General features: G+C 41.5%; 1 protein-coding gene across 2 annotated transcripts; it reads right to left on the reverse strand.

Moving 5' to 3' along the window:
- Window positions 1–1,187: 1,187 nt before the first annotated feature.
- On the reverse strand, window positions 1,188–19,579 carry LOC147024139 (uncharacterized). 2 transcript variants are annotated; one of them, XM_085883748.1, is made up of 7 exons: window positions 19,425–19,579; window positions 17,787–18,033; window positions 16,236–16,387; window positions 11,925–12,213; window positions 11,483–11,665; window positions 8,233–8,373; window positions 1,188–2,268 (listed from the first exon to the last, which is right to left on the reverse strand). In XM_085883748.1, the coding sequence occupies exons 3-7, from the start codon at window positions 16,383–16,385 to the stop codon at window positions 1,658–1,660; spliced, it is 1,374 nt and encodes a 457-aa protein (XP_085739874.1). In that variant the 5' UTR covers window positions 16,386–16,387; window positions 17,787–18,033; window positions 19,425–19,579; the 3' UTR covers window positions 1,188–1,657. The 2 variants fall into 2 exon arrangements, with proteins under 2 accessions (XP_085739874.1, XP_085739873.1); XM_085883747.1 differs by having other exon boundaries at window positions 19,347–19,436.
- Between the last annotated feature and the right edge of the window lie 252 nt (window positions 19,580–19,831).

The following is a 19,831-nucleotide window of genomic DNA, read 5'->3' on the forward strand; positions in this document are numbered from 1 at the left end:
GCATCAGCAAATTTGGCTATTTCATTTCAATTGTAAAAAAAAAAATCGATCAATTTTCCACTTTTTTTTCTAAATTTGGTAGAATATTTCCCAATGAGACTAAACATGTTTTTGTATTTACATGCCACAACAGTCTCTTGAAAGTTGGGGTTTGTTCTAACTGTTCACTTTCGCTGGGGTCAAGCTCAGCTGTCAGAAAGACTTCAACGCCAAGGCTACGGTGTATTATATATTTGGGTCCATTATTGATTCATTCTATTTCTGACTCTTGAGTGACTCGAGGGTTAAAAATTATTATATCAAGTCACAGACGAATCAAACTTTACATTATTTTATGCATCGAACAAGAAAATGAAAATCTACAAACCAATCTGTCTGGTGGAGTCTGTCAGTGTGAACTGCCGGGCAGTCAGTCCTGCCACTTGTGCACGAAATAGGCCGTTTTCTAGCACTTGCAAGTGGCTCAAATTTATATGGCTCAGGGCCAGAAACTCCATAGTATAAATTCCCATCATCCTCCGACTCGTCCTCGGCAATATCGGAATGAAAACACTCAATTTCATCACCGCTGAAATCATTCTCTGATTCGCATCTCGCCATTGTTTACACGCTGTTTCCGAATGTTCACGAAGTTTTCGCAGAAAGTGACGTCATAGCATCTTCGGTAAATTCCGGTCTGTTTTCGATCACTGACAAAAGCTTTGACATAAAAGTTAATTTTAGCATATTTTGAGTTTCAAATGTAAGAAAATAATTGCCCAACGATTAATTATTAATGTTATTACAACCTTCAAATCACGCGAAGTCATCAGCGACCCAAAACCTGCTCTTTAAAATAAATCTAATCTGCTTAATCTTGTCACCTCACAAACTCATCCACCAAGATCCGTGCATCATAAGTTCTTGAGCTATCGTGCGATACAGTATATCATTTCGGCCCGATCACTCAATGGTGAAGAATCACTTTTTAAAAAATTCTCGAATCCGGATCCGAACTTGGATCGTCACCAAAATTGAATGTACATGACTGTTGGTGGCTTTGAGCAGCTGGGTCACCAACAATCCCCCAACCCCTCCCCATACAGTCCGGAACTGGACCCGTGACTATTATCCGTTTCAACATTTGAAGACCCATTTGCATGGCTGCCAATTCACAGATGACAAGAAAATGACTGAAGCAATTAAGATGAGATTGAAGGAGCAAACTGCAAAGCTCTATTTTATTGGCACAAACAAGTATTAATGCCATTTGGAGTAAGTGTATAAAATTCAAGGTACACCATATTGAAGAAGAACAAGTTGGCGTCTTGGATTATTTTAAGTATTTTGACTTCAGAACAGTTAAATAATCCCCTGCTCTGGGTGTTTGATGGAATTGTAAGCTTTTCCCCATTACTTGAAGATAAAGTCTTAACTTGCCTGTTCATTTGCTTGGAAGCAACACGACAATAATTTCCAGGCCGTTTTAAACGATGCTGAGGAAATAATATTAAATACAACTTCTTCCCCCCCCCCACACATATAACGGTTAATCCAAATCAACAATCTTTGGTTTCTCAAACGTCAACGTAACAAATTTATTCATCCGAATTTTTCATTAAAAAAAAATAATAATAAAACGATGCAGGTACGAGTTTCACCGCTGGTGCAAACATCCTCATTTCCTTGTGAGGAGGCTTTTCTTATCATGGAAGCCAGGATAGAGTACGACATTGTAGGCCACACACTTGGCCGAGTGCCTCAGGAACTGTCCACGGCGGATGAATCCCCGACCACAACGCGAGCATAAAAATGGTCGTTGTGCCGCGTGCGTGCGTTTGTGCCGAAGCAGGTTGCAGGATTGTGCAAAGGTCATACCACACATATCACAAGCATACGGACGTTCTCCCGTGTGAGTGCGCCGGTGCACCTCCAGCTTGCTGCGGAAGGCAAAGCGCAGGCCACACTCGGTGCAGTAATGGGGTTTGCCAGACAACGATTCTGGCCCAACACGGCTGGGCCAAACCTCTGTTTCCTTGCACATGAACATTCCAGTCTCACCAGCATTGTTTTCATACTCACTCGGCTGCCAATTGAAGCAACCATCTTCCTGCTCCAAACACGGAACCTGTGGGGTAGGTTCTGTTTTTCCGGAGTTTGACGATTCGCAACCAGTGCATGGTTGGGACAGTTCATGAGCAACAATCGGCCAAGCAGATTCAGACTGACAATGAAAGACTTGGCCGACGTCAGTTGGTGCCGGTGTCAGATGAGCGGATGCATCACAGCCTGAAAAAGGAAAATAAATCATGTTCACGGTCAATACTAACTTCCACCAAAAAAAAGATAATATTTATGTTAATAAACTCCACTTAAGATGGCTATTGCTTGTGATGAATGGCCTACAAAAGTGTATCCATTCGGTTCAATATGGGACCAGCTTCTTCAGCCTAAAATTTCCCAATTAACAAAACTTCCTCTGGATATGATGTGCAAACAGGTGATTCATCTCATCTATTATGCATTATGGTGTGTTCCTTCATCGTTCAATTCATATACAAGGATAGTTCAAGGTTGAGGAGGACTTTTTATTCCAGAAAATAAAAATTACATTTCAGTTGAAACCTGTCTCTGTGTCTGTCTTTCTCTCATGGTATTTCCCTGCTACAGGTACTCATAAGTGTCAACATGGTAGTGACTTGGTGCCACGTGTAGAAATATATGGGATGGATAAGCAATCATTTCATTATTTGGCATTATCATTCGACGTAAACATCATGCTATCCAGATCTTCTTTGAGTTGTCTGAAGAGATGAAAATTGCAAGGTAGCGAGTCTAGAGTCGAGACAATTCAGAACTTGCCAATCCATGTTCGATAGGATTGAAGTGGTCGCATTTGCTGTGTGAAGGCAAGGATAACAGTCCGGAACGGGACCTGTGACGATTATCCATTTAAACATTTGAAGGCACACTTGCCAATTCAAAGATGACAAGAAAATGACTGAAGTCACTAAGATGAGGCTGAAGGAGAGAGAGGAGAGGAGATTGGGACCATACTCTGTGCAGAGAGTTGGTGCTGCCTAAACAGTCTCCTTGGCTATTGGGCACAATCCCAGACGGTAATATTTGCAATTGCCACACAAGTTGCCTTTTGATGAAGCATAAAGTCCTTTGGTGTCCACATTGCATTAACCTTTTTGAATGATTTCCATACATCTAACAGAATTCAAAATCTTCTGCAATGTCACATATAATGTAGAGTAATCCAGTGATTGTCCAGAATTATCTGTCCAATATGTTTAATACGATACCTACCTGCTTGTATGACAGCAGTTTATAAAATATGAGAATGATCATCGGCGTCATCAAATTGTGTAAACAGTCCCCCATGAATTTTAAATAATTTTATGTTCTCCTTCAGAAGGAACATTGGGATACACCACTGTTCTAGAGCCCACATGACTGTTTGGCAGCAACCTTTGTTCCCCCCACCCACAGATTGCTTTGAACATTGTTGATATCACATCCTATATAATCAGGGGTTCATACCATATTTTTAAATTAGGTTCTCCAATGGGTACCAGCGAAAAAAACATTCGTCAGCTTCGAGTGCACTCGTCTGCTTTCCCAATCACCACTCCGATTTTTAATGCTTCTCTCAGCTTTGTATGCATCTCACTCCTCTGTAAGTTGTCTTTCAGAACGTTCACTCCAGACGACACTCACAAACCACTCTTTTTTTTTTTGTTCTGGACTCTCCTGAGCCTCCTCTTCTTCCTCTTCGCTCGCGCGTTCTCCTTCGATCTATTTTTTTCTCTCTCTTAAAAGTTATAAACTTACAATATAGCTTATAAACTATATTGTTATAATAAATAAACTTAATTTTGTACACTTAAATTTTGAAATCGCAGTATATCAGAATTATCACGGAAGAATCTCACCTACACTCGATGAGAAAACCTTCCATCAAAAGCCTCTGTTGTGCTCGAGTACGCTTTGGAGATTTCTGATTTTTAGCCACGCATAAGTACCTGAGTACCATTTACTTTATTTAACCATGCATAAGTACCTGAGAACCATTTAGTTTAACCATGCATGAGTACCGTTTAGTTTTTTTATGCACGCATGAGTACCTGAGTACCAGTTATGTGAACCGCTGTGTATAACAGGTTTAGGGTTGACAATATAATCGCACAGAATTTCAGCATTGAACAATTGCTGAGAAAACTCCACCACCAAGTATGTATACTTGAATACACTCGCCCCTTGTCCTAATTTTCTCGATGTCATACATAAGTACATTGGCTAGTCACAATAAAATGGAGCAAAAAAATATATAAAAGTGTGACTAAAACATGCCAGGCTGAGCATTTTACATTTTGTATCCAATTGGTAGGCCGGATCTGCATCCGATCAGCAAAATCTCCCGGGAGTGAAGTCGACGGCACGTCATCGCAAATCCCTACGCTTCCGACCAAAAGCAAAGTTGAAAAATGGCGAAAAGTTCCACCAAAAACGACCCGATTTCAAATTTTAAGTGAAATTTAACTTTCTCTTTTGACCCGTGACCATAAAATATATGACTTTGGGCATGGACTTGGTGGGTCGAATCCAAAATCTTGTTACATATTTTGTCCGTACTGCAATGTTGATTGCATATACAAAGTTTTGTTTAAACATATTTTAAAATGTGCTCGTCATTGCATTTTTTGATATTTGAACTTTTGATCCTGCCCCAGGTGGCAGGGCCAAAAATGATACTGCGCTCTCACACATTCTCGCCATGTTGTGTCATAACGACCAAGTATGGTGAATTTATGCACAACCGTTTTGGAAGAGATAGCATGAGGAAGGGCAGAAAGACAGACAGAACATCCCTAAATTATTTTTCTAAAAGCGAGGGGATAATCGGCTTGTTCTTGTCACCTACTAAATGCATCCACCAAGTTTCGTCTAAATCCATTTGCATGTTGAACAAGAAAAAGAGCAATCAGAGATCGCAACCCCTCGCCAGGACTTTGAGTGGTGTATTTTATAGGTTTTCAGGTAAACCCAATACGACTGCCAAACCATGTGACCTATGATGTCATACGAGTCTCTTGTTCCTCATGGATAGGCGGTCATATGTGTAAAGTTTTGCCTCGATCTTTTCAGCCATTTCAGAGAAGATTTTGTGAGGGTTAAAATAACAAAAAATGGCTGCCAAATCATGTGACCGATGACATCATCAAAAAAAAAATTGGGGACCATTTTATCCCAAGATGACACTCAAAAATGTTTATACTGATCAAATGTAGCATTCTACATATGCAATTATGACATCATAACGAAGACAAGCATCGATGACATCATAAAAACACTACACATTCCCAATGAGTACTTTACACCCATGGCTAGGGAAACACTTGTGTGAAGTTTCCCCTCGATTTGTCCAGCCATTCTGGAGAAGAAGATTTTATAGGTTTTAGGGTAAATCCAATATGGGTGTCAAACCATGTGACCAATGATATAATCATATGTGTGAACCTTTTGTTCTTCATGGACAGGAGGTCATACGTGTAAAGTTTCGCCTCGATCCGTTGAGCCGTTTCAGAGAAGAAGATTTTTGAAGGTTTTTTTTTTATTATTTTTTTTTTTTACAATATTTTTTTCTGTGGACCATTTTATTCCTCGATGACCCTCAAAAATGTTCATGCTGATCAGATGCGGCATTCTACATATGCAATTATGATGTCATAATGAGGGCACCTGTGACATCATCAAAAAAAAAACTCATTCCCATGAGTACTTGCCAAGTTTAAAATTTTTCCTTGGTATGGTTTCAGAGAAACAGAGGTCCAAAAATGTTCCCGTTTTCCAATATGGCTACCACACCACGTGACCTATGATGTCATAATTATCAATAAAACATTCTACATGAGTAGTCGCACCAACGGTGACAATTTTGTCTCAATCCAACAAGCAGTTATGGAGAAAAACACTAAAGGTCTGTGCGGACAAACAAACAAACAAACAGACAGACAGACAGACAAATGAAAAATCATTCATTGAGTGACAACTTGGCAAAACAGCACAATGTAGAATGGCACTCGGTAGAGTGCATACCTCTGCCAGGTGGAACAGTTCACGTTTTGTATCCCACTGATGGGCTGGATCCGAAAAAAAAAACCCAATCCGCTTGTTCTTGCCACCTATTCAACTCCTACAGCTTGTTTTGTCATAACTCGTCCACAACTTTTTGAGATATAGTGATATATTTAGTTTTTTGCCCAAATCTATCAATTTTAGAAATTAAGCCTGTATTAACCTTAAAATTAATTGGTAGTTGAATTCAGTGACCTGACGTAAAAATTGTCTTCAAATTTCAAGTCATTCGGATGAAAATTGAGTAATGTTTTTTTTTGAGGAATGAAAAAACAAAATTGATTAACTTTTTTTTTTGCCAAGTAACAAAGAAACGGACCCAAATGCAATATCCTCTCCGAATCCTTCGGCGAGGGTAAATATCATCCATCCACAACGATTCAATAATAACTGCACAGTTTATCGTTTTTGGCCCCATCTCTCATTGGTGAAGAATCACTTAAAAAAAAAAATATATATATATATATATATATATATATATATATATAAATTCTCGTATCCGTATCTGGATTCAGATCATCAACAAAATCAAATAGATTCGTCCAAGACAGACATCCAACCGGCCCACAAAGTTTCGTCTAAATCAGTCCATAAGTTTTTAAGATAGACAACTTCATCGCGGAGGCATAAAAAAATTTTTTTTAATTCTCGTGCGTGGATCTGGATTCGGATCTTCACCACAATCAAATTGATTCGTCCTTGTCACACACCCAAGCTGTCCACCAAGTTTTGTCCGAATCTGTCCACCAAGTTTTGCTCACAGACAGACAAACACAACAGACAGACAAATAGGGGTGAAAACATAACCCCCATTCACCTTCAGTGGCGGAGGTAAAAATAATTCGCAAAAATCCTCCATGCTTCCTCCAAAGAAATTCATGGCAAACACAAAGCAGTCATACAATTTTCAAAAGGCATGCATTGACATCAACAAGATGTGGTTCTATGCAATGAGCAGTGCAAATCAACAAAGAAGACACTCCACATGACCTAATATGGACACTGCCAGGGCGAAACTAAATACAGTACAATAATAATTTTTAAAATGACAAAAAGCCAAAAAATAAAAAGAGAGAGGAAGTATCAATGTGACTCATTAACTTATAACCACCAAGGAAGTAAATCCAGCACAAGATATGGTGAAACAACACATGGGATTTGAACCGAGAGTTAAAGCCGCATGAAGCAAGTGCTTGGATGAGAATGACAAATCATTTCTGCTTCGATACAGGAACTACATACACTAAAGTTAATTGAAGTGCTCGTCACATTGAACAAATTGTATGGAATTTGCCAATACCAATAATACCCAAAAGCAAAATATGGTGTGAATACCCTGAGGCATGGATCTGTGGTTAAACCACTTGTACTCGTCAACACATCCAGGTGAAATTGCAAGTTGTACCCCCAGAGGGCCCAGTCATTTTTGATTCCATAATGATCAGATGTGCACACGTACAGAGAACTCCCTTATTTTAATGAAGCTCGAAACAACTTCACCTCCGAGAGTGGCTTGGAGTGGATTGTGGGGGAGGTGGGGCAAATATATTTTGTGCTGTTGCGAGTAATCCACACTCTTGCCAGCAGAGGTCAATAAATAACTTGCACTGCACAAAGTGAAAAGGTGAAAATCGCAACTTGTCTCCCCACACTCGTCGGAAGGGGAGGGGTCGAGGGGGTATTTTCAGCCCATGACATGACCCTGGGTACCCCCAGTAGGTATGCAAAATTGGGTAGAGATCGACTGAGCCATTTTCGATTCAACAATTATTAGACGACACAAATAGAGCATGCCTCATTTTATATCATGAGCTAGGATATGATGTACTTGTGTTAAAAGGTACACAGATCGGACATTAAAAAGATCCACAAAGAGTGTTTCAATGAAGAAGTAAGTTATCACCGGTAACCTGATCAAATTTCAAATGCTAATCTACAGGGGTGGGGGTGGGGGAGGGAGCATTGCATCAACGGCAGAGCCATTCTCTCAGGTATGATGGAACCAGCAGCCATGGCTGCATGCTGACGACGAGACAGTTGAGCGATCAGAAGGAACTTGGTGCCAAGGCAAGCAATGCAATAGCTAAATAGGAGTAAAAAGGTTCTTACATGAAGTTTCATCATCCTCTTCAAGTTTTATTCTCTCAGTACCCTCATCAGCAGAACCAGGCTCTTTCACTGATGGTGAAGGAAGTTGATTAGCCATGCAGATGGTGCCGTGAGAAGTGTAGCCAATTGTGTCACATTTACCTGGTGAAAAACAACGGAGCAAATAGGTTAATGTGATGGCATTTCATCAAAACCAAATCTATAAATAACAATAAATGTCAGTCAGTGTGTGTATGTGTATGTGTATGTGTATATGGAAAGTGTATGTGTGCAATTCCAAAACCATGAGACCTAGCAGCCTGAAACTTTGCATGCATACGAAGGGACCTCCGAGGGAGTGCATGAATGAAAATAGGGTGTTTGGGTAAATTTAAACACCCCTTTTGAAGATAATTAACGGCTTACCTTCACCTTCATGAAAGACTTATCCTTGATCAGCCTAAATTCACTTTGCCAGGGGTCTTATCACCATTTTGATTCGGCCTACTAAAAATGTCTTTCCTTGAAAACACGATAGATATACTCTCACGGACTGATTAAATTATATAAATCAACATGTGATTTTTGGATTTGAGGATCAGATCTCTCAGACTAAATAAGTGTCGAACTCTGGAGTGAAAACTTAAAATGTAAAGAAATTACCGATTCTTATAACTGAGTGTGATTCGTATAAACTTTAAACAAGGCGGTGCACCTTCCTTCTCCACATTTACACAAGAAAATGTGAAATTGCCAAAGCATTAAACAAAAAAAACTTTTTTGAGTGTTCTGTTTTTCCCAAAATGTAACTTCAATGAGTACAACGAATATAATTAAGCAGGCGAAACCTCCCGCGGCGTGAGCAGTGGGCATCGCGACCACGGCTCAGTTCTCCATGGGACATCAACAGAGTTCGAAAAGCAAAACAAATCAGAGGATAAGAATGAGTTAAACAACGGGACAAGTAAACTACAAGTTCAAGAGAGAATTGAAAAATGTTTTCAAGTGGCGATAACAAAGCTATGAATGCCCACACCACGGCAGGATGGCCAAAATGTACACACACACACACACACACACACACACACACACACACACACACACACACACACACACACACACACACACACACACACACACACACACACACACACACAGACACACACACACACACACACACACACACACACACACACACACACACACACACACACACACACACACACACACACACACACACACACACACACACACACACACACACTGTAAGCTGTCCAGCCTGAGTTTGAATCGTTTCACGTTTTTGTGTGATCTACTTTAATGTCAGATGTTATTTGATTTAATTAGGAGTTTGGAGAAATGTTATCTTCTATATAAAAGTCTTCTCCAGAAAAAGAGAATGAGACATTTGTTTATTTGTGAAGCTACTCCTCTGAGCTCTCAAGGTTCATCACTACGAAACTTTATGGGATCACATTTTTAACTAACCTGGAATGTAGATCCAGGGAGCTTATGGGATGGTGCATCGTATATCTGTCTGTCTGTCTATCCGTCCATCTGTCCACAAATACACATACAATTTTAATGAAACTTTACCAGAACTTTCACGTCCCACATTGACTTCGTCCTCAGTATCTATATTTTACCAGGTGAGTGATCAGAGGTATTGCCCCTATTTTTATGCATCCGCTGAGGAAGTCACCAGTGACATTATGTTTTTCAGGTCGTCTGTCCGTACGTGCGTGCGTGCGTACATACATCCATGCTAATTTTCTCTGTTTTCTCTGCAACCGCTTATCCCATTGGCACGAAATTTTCACCATTAGGTGTGACTACTCATGTAGCATTATTTAATGATAATTATGACATCATAGGTCACGTGGTGTGGCAGCCATGATGGAAAAAAGTAAAAACTATGGACCTCTGCATTTCCGAAACTGCTCCCTGGAAAAATTGAAACTTGGCACATGTGAAGTACTCTCCAAGGGAAACAAAGGGTGTTTTGATGATGTCATAATGAAGCCACTTATGACGTCATAATTGCATATGTTGAACGCTTTATCCAGCGAGTATGAAAATTATTTAGAGTCATCGGGTGCAACATTGTATTGGGGGGTGGGGGGGGGAAATGATGATGTCATTGGTCATGTGGTTCGACAGCCGTACTGTTTTTAACATAAAAACCTTCAAAAATCTTCTGCTCTGAAAAGGCTGAACAGATCGAGGCAAAACTTTACAGGTATGATCACCTATCATTGAGGAACAAAACTTCAGCTATGACATCGTAGGTCACATGGTTTGGCAGCCATATTAGATTTACCCACAAACCTTTAAAAATCTCCAGAACGGCTTGACAGATCGAGGGGAAACTTCACCCACACGTTTCCCAAACCTTGGGGATACCAGGGTGTTCATGAATAATTAACAGGCCACATGGTCTGGCAGACACATTGGATTGAACAAAAATCTTTAAAAAAAAATTATTTATCTTGAACCACTTCATCAACCGAAGTGAAACGTCAAAGTTATGATCTGGTAGTCATGGGGAATATATTGTGTGAAATCTCAACCACATCAGACACATGGTCTGGCAGCCAGAATTATTTAATATTTTGAATCTGGGTTCAGGGATTTCAATCAAACTAGGTACAAGTAGGTATAATGATGTTATAATGCGGAGGCATATCTGGTAACGTCACGACGCCAAAGAGTGCCCTTCTACTTATTATCATGACACACCTGACTCGGGCTTTTAAACCTAGTCATTTTCTCACAAATCATAACTTTAAAACACACGAGCCACGACCTGTCACAGGGAAGAGGTGGGAGGCCAGAGGAGGCAGGGGGAGAGGAGGAAGGCATGGTGTGGGAATCCAGAGTGAGGGAAGGAGGGTGGGGTGGTGAAATGAGAGGATGAGGGAGGGGTGCGAGGAGGGACCGGAAGGGGTGGGGTGGGAGTCTGAAGGCAAGGGAAGGGGTGGGAAGAGGGATCCTGCGTTGCCCAGCATCGCCGGGTACCTTTGCTGGTAGAAAATATTAAACACAATCATGCGTCTTAGCATATGATAAAATGCCTGGACTTAAAACAAAAACATAGCAAGTATTTTATGACAAATTATTCCATCATCAACATGTTTTCCTATTCTAGTGATTGAGAAAAGAAAAGCCGAAAGTGCTATTTAAAGTAAAATAAGCACAAGGTAAAATTACACCTGTAGTTTACATATTGCTGTCATGGCTGTTGCTAGCCATAATGGCTCCTCTCACCCACCATATCCATTATCAACGGGTGCAGGAAGGAGATTCGTCATCTCCACAGCAGGAACTGGTATGAGGTTCACGTGCTCCACATTGTCCGGGGTTAACTCAAATCTCCCAGGTACCTTTTCCTCAGCTCCAACATCCATCACCTCCGCAGGAGTTCTTTGCACCACAGGTGAATGAGTAGAGGGAGCTGGCAGGAAATAAGGAAGAGGTGGCAGGAAATCGTGACTGGTGTGACTTCCAATGCAAAGCTTGTACAATTCTCGGTCTGCATTTAATGACTCATGTGATCATGAAAATAAACAAAACAACACATGAAGTATCGACAAAGGAAACTTTCATTTTCACGACTTTCCAGCCCAGAATTATTTTCATGTACTCATACCATCCCCTTCAACATTTTCACCGGTTTACCAAGTCCCAACTATTCTTTTCACATTGCCACGTACCTTCCGTAAATTGCTGCCCAGTGCGTTTCACATCCTCGGCAATCTCCGTGACCTTTATCTCGGCATCTGCTGGTCCAAGTGCGCTGAACCTCTGCAGTGAACTGATGAGCTCACGACTCAATCCACTCAGCGTGGCAAGGATGGCTTCCAAAAGGCCTCGGGAGTCCGGTCCTTGCACCGAGCATTCGGGGGTGGAAAAGCCGGTCGCGATGGCCACGACACGGCGGAGCAGTGCATACATCGCAAAGGGGAGGCGGCGGCGTGCCTCAGCATACAGCTCAGCACGAATCTGTCAATAACAATAACAGCAAGAAAAAGAGCAATCAGATATTGCAGACCCACGCCAGGACTTATTTCGAGTCGTGTATTTTTTATAGCTTTGAGGATAAATCCAATATGGCTGCCAAACCATGTGTCCGATCAAGTTGAAATTTAAAACATGTATTCCCCATTTCTACTCGATCATAAATCTGAAGTTTCATATCAGTTGATGAAGCAGTTCCAGAGAAAACATTATTTAATATTCGATTTCAATCCAATATGGCTGACAAACCTTGTGACCTATCAATTATTCCTTAACACACTTGTTCAACCATGGCTTGGGGAACACTTGCATGAAGTTTACCCTAGATTTTTCCAGCTGTTCTGGAGAAGATCTTTTATAGTTTTTAGGGTAAATCCAATATGGCTGCCAAACCATATGACCAATGACATCATGCGTGTGTGAAATTTTTCTTCCTCATGGACAGGCGGTCATAAGTTTCGCCTCGATCTGTTCAGCCACTTCAGAGAAGAAGATCTTTGAAGGTTTTTTATTTTTTTTTTTATTTTAACCAATATGGCTGCCAAATCACATGACCAATGTCATGAATTCTTTTTTCTGTGGACAATTTTATCACGAGATGACTCAAAATTTTTCATAATGATCGGATGTGGTGTTCTACATATGAAATTATGATGTCATAACGACGGCACCTATGAGGTCATAAAAAAATCACATTCCCCATGAGGAGTACTTGCTGTGTGCCAAATATCAATTTTTTTCCGTGGTGAGGTTTCAGAGATACAGCGGTTCAAAGTTTTTCAATTTTTCCAATATGGCTGCCATACTACATGATGTATGACGTTATAATTATCATTAAAACATTCTACATGAGTAGTCGCACCAATGGAGAAAATTTTGTTTCAATCCAACAAGCGGTTGTGGAGAAAAACACAAAAGTTCTATGCAGACAAACAAACAAATGAACAAGCCGGTAGGCGACAAGGCTCCTCGCTCCAGATGGAAAGCTGGCCGACGCGACTAGCCGATATTCATGTACATGCTATCAATCAATTTAGCACAATAAATATGATTATCACAGCCCTCTTAGTTTGCGCCCAGAAACCCGCCTTGTGAAATTTCAGGTATGTTTCCAAAGAGGCTCTAACAAATGGCAGCCCTGGTAATTCCATTTATCTATTCGCTAAAGATTTTATTTTTTTTATATGATGCTGTAAGACATTCTCCTTGGGCACAAAAAAAATAGGCCCCTCGGAGGTCCATTTTCAGAGGTATTGATTTTTTTGTACAGTCCACAATGAGTGTACGATGTACGATAAAGTATTTTAGCTGTTGCTAAGCAACGGAGGTGTGCATAGCAACCATTCATTTTTGTGTACATGCTCGCCACATTGTACACATCTCACCCAAGTTTCATCAAAATCAGACTCTTTCTCTTAGAGATATTCGCAATTAACCGTTTCTGAAATGTTCGACATGTACTCGCCCAAAACCTACCTCCTCCTACAAATAGTTTTTGTTCGGGCTGAAAAATTGGCATGAAGGGAGCTCGATAGATTGCGCACAGAACTCTAAGCTTAGATTTTTTTTCTGATTTTTTTCGATTTTTTTGACCACTTTATAGGGCCGTTGCTATGCCGTTGCTAGGACCCGGGGTCCCATATTTGAAAGCACATGATTCGCAGAAATATTGGTCCGACCTCCCAAATTTCATTGGAATCGGTCGAGTGGTTTAGCCTCTAGGCTTGACCAAAGTTTCGCGGACAGACAGACAGATGGAAATGTCCAGAATAAAGGTGCTCTAAGAGCAGCCAAAAAAAAATCACTCAGTGACAACTTGGCGAAAAGGAATGGCACTCAGTAGAAAACATACGTCTACCAGGCTGAATAGTTTACATTTTGTCTGCCACTGATAGGTCGGATCTGATTCAATTCGGCTTGTTCTTGTCAACGAAACAACTCTTGCAGCTCATTTTGTCACAAGTCGTCCACATCTTTTAGAGATAAATGCGATACATAGTTTTTGGCCCCATCTCTCATGTTTGGTGAAGAATAAAATGACCGTTTTTACAGCCATTTTTCCCTGCTGTGCAGGGGTTTGGCTTTTTCTTGCGGCAATGTTTTATGGCCGGATGCCCTTCCTGACGCCAACCCTGGTCGCCTCTTACGACACACAGGGATATGGTACACCTATTCTAACCGGGGCATACACCGGGACCAGTACACTGGCACTCATTTCGCCGACCTCGGAAGGATGACAGGCTGAGTCAACCCCCTGGTGTTAATTCAGCAGCCAACGGGGCTTGAACTCAGGACCCTTGGATCCCAAGCCGCCACCCTAACCACTAAGCCAACACCAGGCTTCGTTTGATGAAGAATCACCCGAAAAATTCTCGAATCCGGATCCAGATTCGGATCACCAAAATTTAATTAATTCTTCCTCGTCACACACCCAGCATGTCCACCAAGTTTCATCCGAATCCGTCATCCACAATTTTTTGAAATATCATGCTTTATATGGTTTTTGGCCCCACCTCTCAATGGTGAAGAATCACTTAAAAATCTTTGTCACATGACAACCCATCCACCAAGTTTCATCCGAATCTGTCCACAACCTTTTGAGATATCATGCTATATATCAGTTTTGGCCCGATCTCTCAATGGTGAAGAATCACTTTTAAAAAAAATCACCCGCAGGGTGACCCGTATCTTGCCAAAAGGTGACCACGTGTGACTTCTTTAAGGTCACACTGAGGTGAACAGAGCTGCTATCCACCAGGAGCGACTCCTTGAGGAATACCTGCCTACGAGAGATTCCGATGAGAATCGTTCTACAGAGTAACCATGAAAAATATGCGTTTGCCTCATAACGTCACCAAATGACGTCATAATGTCTCAAGCTTGACATATCTAGAAAGCACTCATCGAGGTGTTCAATTTGAGGTACTACACGATATGGTTCCTAAAACTTGAAAATTTGACCTTGGGGTCAAATATGTTTGACCTGAGGCGCTAACCATGAAGGTCAAGGCCAATCGCCACCAAAAATTAATCAGTTGAGCGCCAGACCATGAACTATATTCCCATGAAGGTTGAAGACGATTCGATCAAAATTACTTTAAAAATAAGGGTTTCGTCGACTCCCCTGATTTGCGACAAAGTGACCTTGACCTTTGACCTTGACCTTCAAAATTTTATGCGCTGAAAGGGACCTCTATAGGCCTCTGATATGCGAAGTTACAAAAATTTCCAATGATAACTGTGCTCTGCAGAGTGATTTATATGTGATTACAGACAAAAAAAAACAAACAAAAAAAAAACACATGAAGGTCAAGGCCAATCGCCACCAAAAATTAATCAGCTGAGCGCCAGACCATGAACTATATTCCCATGAAGTTTGAAGATGATTCGATCAAAATTACTCAAAAAATAAGGGTTTCATCGACTCCCCTGATTTGCGCCAAAGTGACCTTGACCTTTGACCTTGACCTTCAAAATTTTGTGCACTGAAAGGCACCTCTATAGGCCTTTGATATGCGAAGTTACAAAAATTTCCAATGATAACTGTGCTCTGTAGAATTTTTTATACGTGATTACAGACAAACAAACAAAAAAAAAAACATACAAGCCGACTCACATATCTTGCAAAAACTTCGTTTTGGCAAGACAACAAACAGACAGGGGTGAAAACAGTAACCTCCGTCCATCTTCGATGGCAGAGGTTAACAAACAAAACTAGAAAGAGCAGTCAAAGATTGCAGACCCTCACCAGGAATTGTTCTGTGTGGTTTTATCGTACGTATTTTAAAGATGGACTCGCATTCTAATACTTTATAGAGATACTCAGTTGAAAAAAAAAAAAAAGAGAAAGATAAGGTGCAAAAATTGTAGTCTACATTGGCATGTTATGGGTGGACAAACATACACAGACAAATGAACCCAAATGCAATACCCTCTGCTCTGGTTAGGGTAACAAGTGAACAATCACAAAAGAAACAAAGCCATTACATGACGAGCTGTGACATCACCTGTGTGTGCTCTGCACAAGCGAGTAGTTCAACGTAATTGCTGATCCCAAGCTCTTGTGCCATCACCTGGACAAAGTGAGGCTTCATTCCCTGTGCCCCAAGCCAAGCATCAAAGTTTGAATGTGGGTCAATGGCCAAGGAACAAGCCATGTCTGTGAGCAAGGAAGAGGGAACAAACGTATTGGTAAAACTCAATCAATCTCGCCTTTTAAACGATGAAGCAATACTCAGTTAATACCTCGGCCACCGAAGGGGGAAGGAGGTTGTGTTTTCACCCCTTTCTATTTTTGTTTGTCTGTGTACAGGATATCTCAAAAAAGTTGTGGAGGGATCCGGATGAAATTTTGTGGACAGGTTGGGTGTGTGACAAGGACGAACTGATTAGATTTTGGTGAAGATCTGGATCCGGATCTGACTAGAATTTTTAAGTGATTCTTCACCATTGAGAGATAGGGCTAAATCGATATATAGCACGATATCTCAAAAAGTTGTGGACGGATTCAGATAAAACTTGGTGGACACGGTGTGTGTGTATGTGTATGTGTATGTGTATGTGTATGTGTATGTGTATGTGTATGTCTATGTGTATGTGTATGTGTATGTGTATGTGTATGTGTATGTGTATGTGTATGTGTATGTGTATGTGTATGTGTGTATGTGTGTGTGTGTGTGTGTGTGTGTGTGTGTGTGTGTGTGTGTGTGTGTGTGTGTGTGTGTGTGTGTGTGTGTGTGTGTGTGTGTGTGTGTGTGTGTGTGTGTGTGTGTGTGTGTGTGTGTGTGTGTGTGTGTGTGTGTGTGTGTGTGTGTGTGTGTGTGTGTGTGTGTGTGTGTGTGTGTGTGTGTGTGTCAAGATTCGGTTGCGGGAATTTTTTATTAAAAAAAATGTATTGGGCCCGATATGTTGTCGTGGATCAGGAATTGCGTGGCAGAGGTATGTGCTCCACCGAGTTCCCTTCTGGTTTGCTGCCGTTTCATTCAATTGTGGAATTCTTCCAACTAAAGAAGTCAACAGAAACAGACAACAATTTCAAGCTAACGTTATTGCATAATTGGCTATTATGTTGGACTTTTAATGGGATTCATCCTCTTTCAAAAAAAATATCGATATAATCCTATTTTTTTTTTAAACAAAAACAACTTTTTAAAATAACTTGATATTGGGTGGAGATATTGGACTATTTGCAATTGTGTTTTATCCTTGTGAGGCACGAATATTTGGATCATAAATAATTGTACATCGTAAATCTCCAAATTACAAGATGCGACAAAACTGTAAGAATCAATCATCACTTCAAAAGTGTGGCGTCTGCGAGTCAGAACCCGAGAAAATACATCAAGTGTTTGACACATTCATACACACTGATCATTTCAAGTAAGACGCTGTCACAATAGAAGTCACTTAAAAGAGCTTTCCATTCAAAAAAAAAATACGTGGGACAGATCAACGATGCATCTACGAGTTAAATTACAAAAACAAAATAATGACCAAAAAAAAATTGACGACGATACCTTATATTAGCAACTTCTTCAAAATGATCAAATGATTCCCACCTTCTTGTGAGGTCAGCCAGGGAACGTTTTGAGTTCAAGTCTTTCACAAACCGGCTGGCCAGACCAGATGCTCGACCGCAAGTGGCAGCAATTTGGAATCGGTTCGGGGTTCCAACGCCAATCAACCTACGCTTCACCAAAGACTGTGGGATCTTTCACGTCCACAATCTATCCGTGCGGGCGGGCACGTCCTCCGATCTGACGTGTAGTCCATCTGATGGATGGTGCACACATCGATGAGTTTCCCCTGAATACAAAACACACCGGGGTGACAATACACAGTTGGGTCAACATTCAAAAAGAAAGGTTCATTTACATTACCAACACACTCAATCACACTCGCATTCACAATTACAACAATTTAAATAGTAATGGATATTATTAACGTGTTACATTGATGTTTAAAAGTTGCTGTAAACCCACAAAATGCAGAGCACCCTGCACTTCATTTTCAATCATAACCCTTGAAATAGTTGTACACCGAAAGTAATAAATAATGATTTGTCAAGCCCTGGTGTTGCCTGAACGGCGAAGGAACTTGGCTTAAGATCCTAGGGTCTCGAGTTGTAGCCCCTGTCGGACCGTCGACTTCACACCAGGTGGGGTTGAGCCTGGTGTTGGCTCAGTGGTTAGGATGGTGGATTGGGATCCAAGGGTCTCGAGTTGTAGCCCCTGTCGGACCGTCGACTTCACACCAGGTGGGGTTGAGCCTGGTGTTGGCTCAGTGGTTAGGATGGTGGATTGGGATCCAAGGGTCTCGAGTTGAAGCCCCTGTCGGACCGTCGACTTCACACCAGGTGGGGTTGAGCCTGGTGTTGGCTCAGTGGTTAGGATGGTGGATTGGGATCCAAGGGTCTCGAGTTGAAGCCCCTGTCGGACCGTTGACAACACCAGGTAGGGTTGAGCCTGGTGTTGGCTCAGTGGTTAGGATAGTGGTTAGGGTGGCGGCTCGGGATCCTAAGGTCCTGAGTTAAAGCCCCGTCGACCGCTGAATTAATACACCAGGGGGGTTGACTCAGCCTGTCATCCTTCCGAGGTCGGCGAGATGAGTACCAGTTCCAGTGTGTGTACTGGCAGAGGGGCACTGCATCAGCAACACAGTTGCGCTTCAAGAAATGATAGCTACCCCGGCACAGCTAAGCTGGCATACGACCACCACCAAGCACCACCAGGGAGGGTTGACTCAACCTGTCATCCTTCCGAGTTTGGGAAAAATAAGTACCAGCGTGCTGGTGACAGGGGCACTGCATCAGCAGCACAGAAAATGATGCAGACAAGCAGCCACAAGCTGCATCCGAATAAATAACATAATCCATCAGTGACCAATTTTCTGACTGCCAAGACGAGATCTTCAGCCGGGTTCAAGGGTCGAACCCCTCCAAAGCGGTGGGCCCCTTGGTGGATCCACATGAGGAAAGCCACCACCTCAACTGCGTCCACACGGTGTGTTCTATACAACAACACAGTCTCACATGTTGATATCGGTTTACCTCGAGCTTTACTACACATTCCTAATGGTTATAGCACGTCGGATTAAGATCACGAAAACAACACACTCACACTTAACATGTCTGTGAGACAACCGCACGCACACCGTCCCTCATAATGCAAGGATAAACATCACCACATCGGCCTCACCTCACGACGTCCCGTCCAATCTGCGCTTTGACCAATCAGAACGTAGAACTCACATCACGTGCACACACCGGGAAGACGCCCACCGACAGACGCTGAGGTCAGGTTAGCAAAGCACGTGGGGTCGTCCTCACTGAACGTGACAGTTTTGATGTGAAAACGCAAAAAAAGTAACATAAAAATATATAATTATATACATTAATAATCGTTTAACGGGTAAAGCTAAAAAGTGAAAACAAAATTCTGTAAAAATTTAGCCTTCATTCACCGAATGATTCATTCACCAGAAAGATTCACCAGAAAAAAAAAAAACAAGAAAAATGTGTCCAAGAGCCGCGTCATAAAGGTTTTGTCTTCACTGGAAGAAGAAGTAGAACATTTAGAAGAAGAAGAACAATAATAAGAAGAAA

The sequence above is a fragment of the Eptatretus burgeri genome, chromosome 6, assembly GCF_056783735.1.
Source record: "Eptatretus burgeri isolate ZD-2024b chromosome 6, Ebu_testis_v1, whole genome shotgun sequence".
Classification (NCBI taxonomy): Eukaryota; Metazoa; Chordata; class Myxini; order Myxiniformes; family Myxinidae; genus Eptatretus; species Eptatretus burgeri.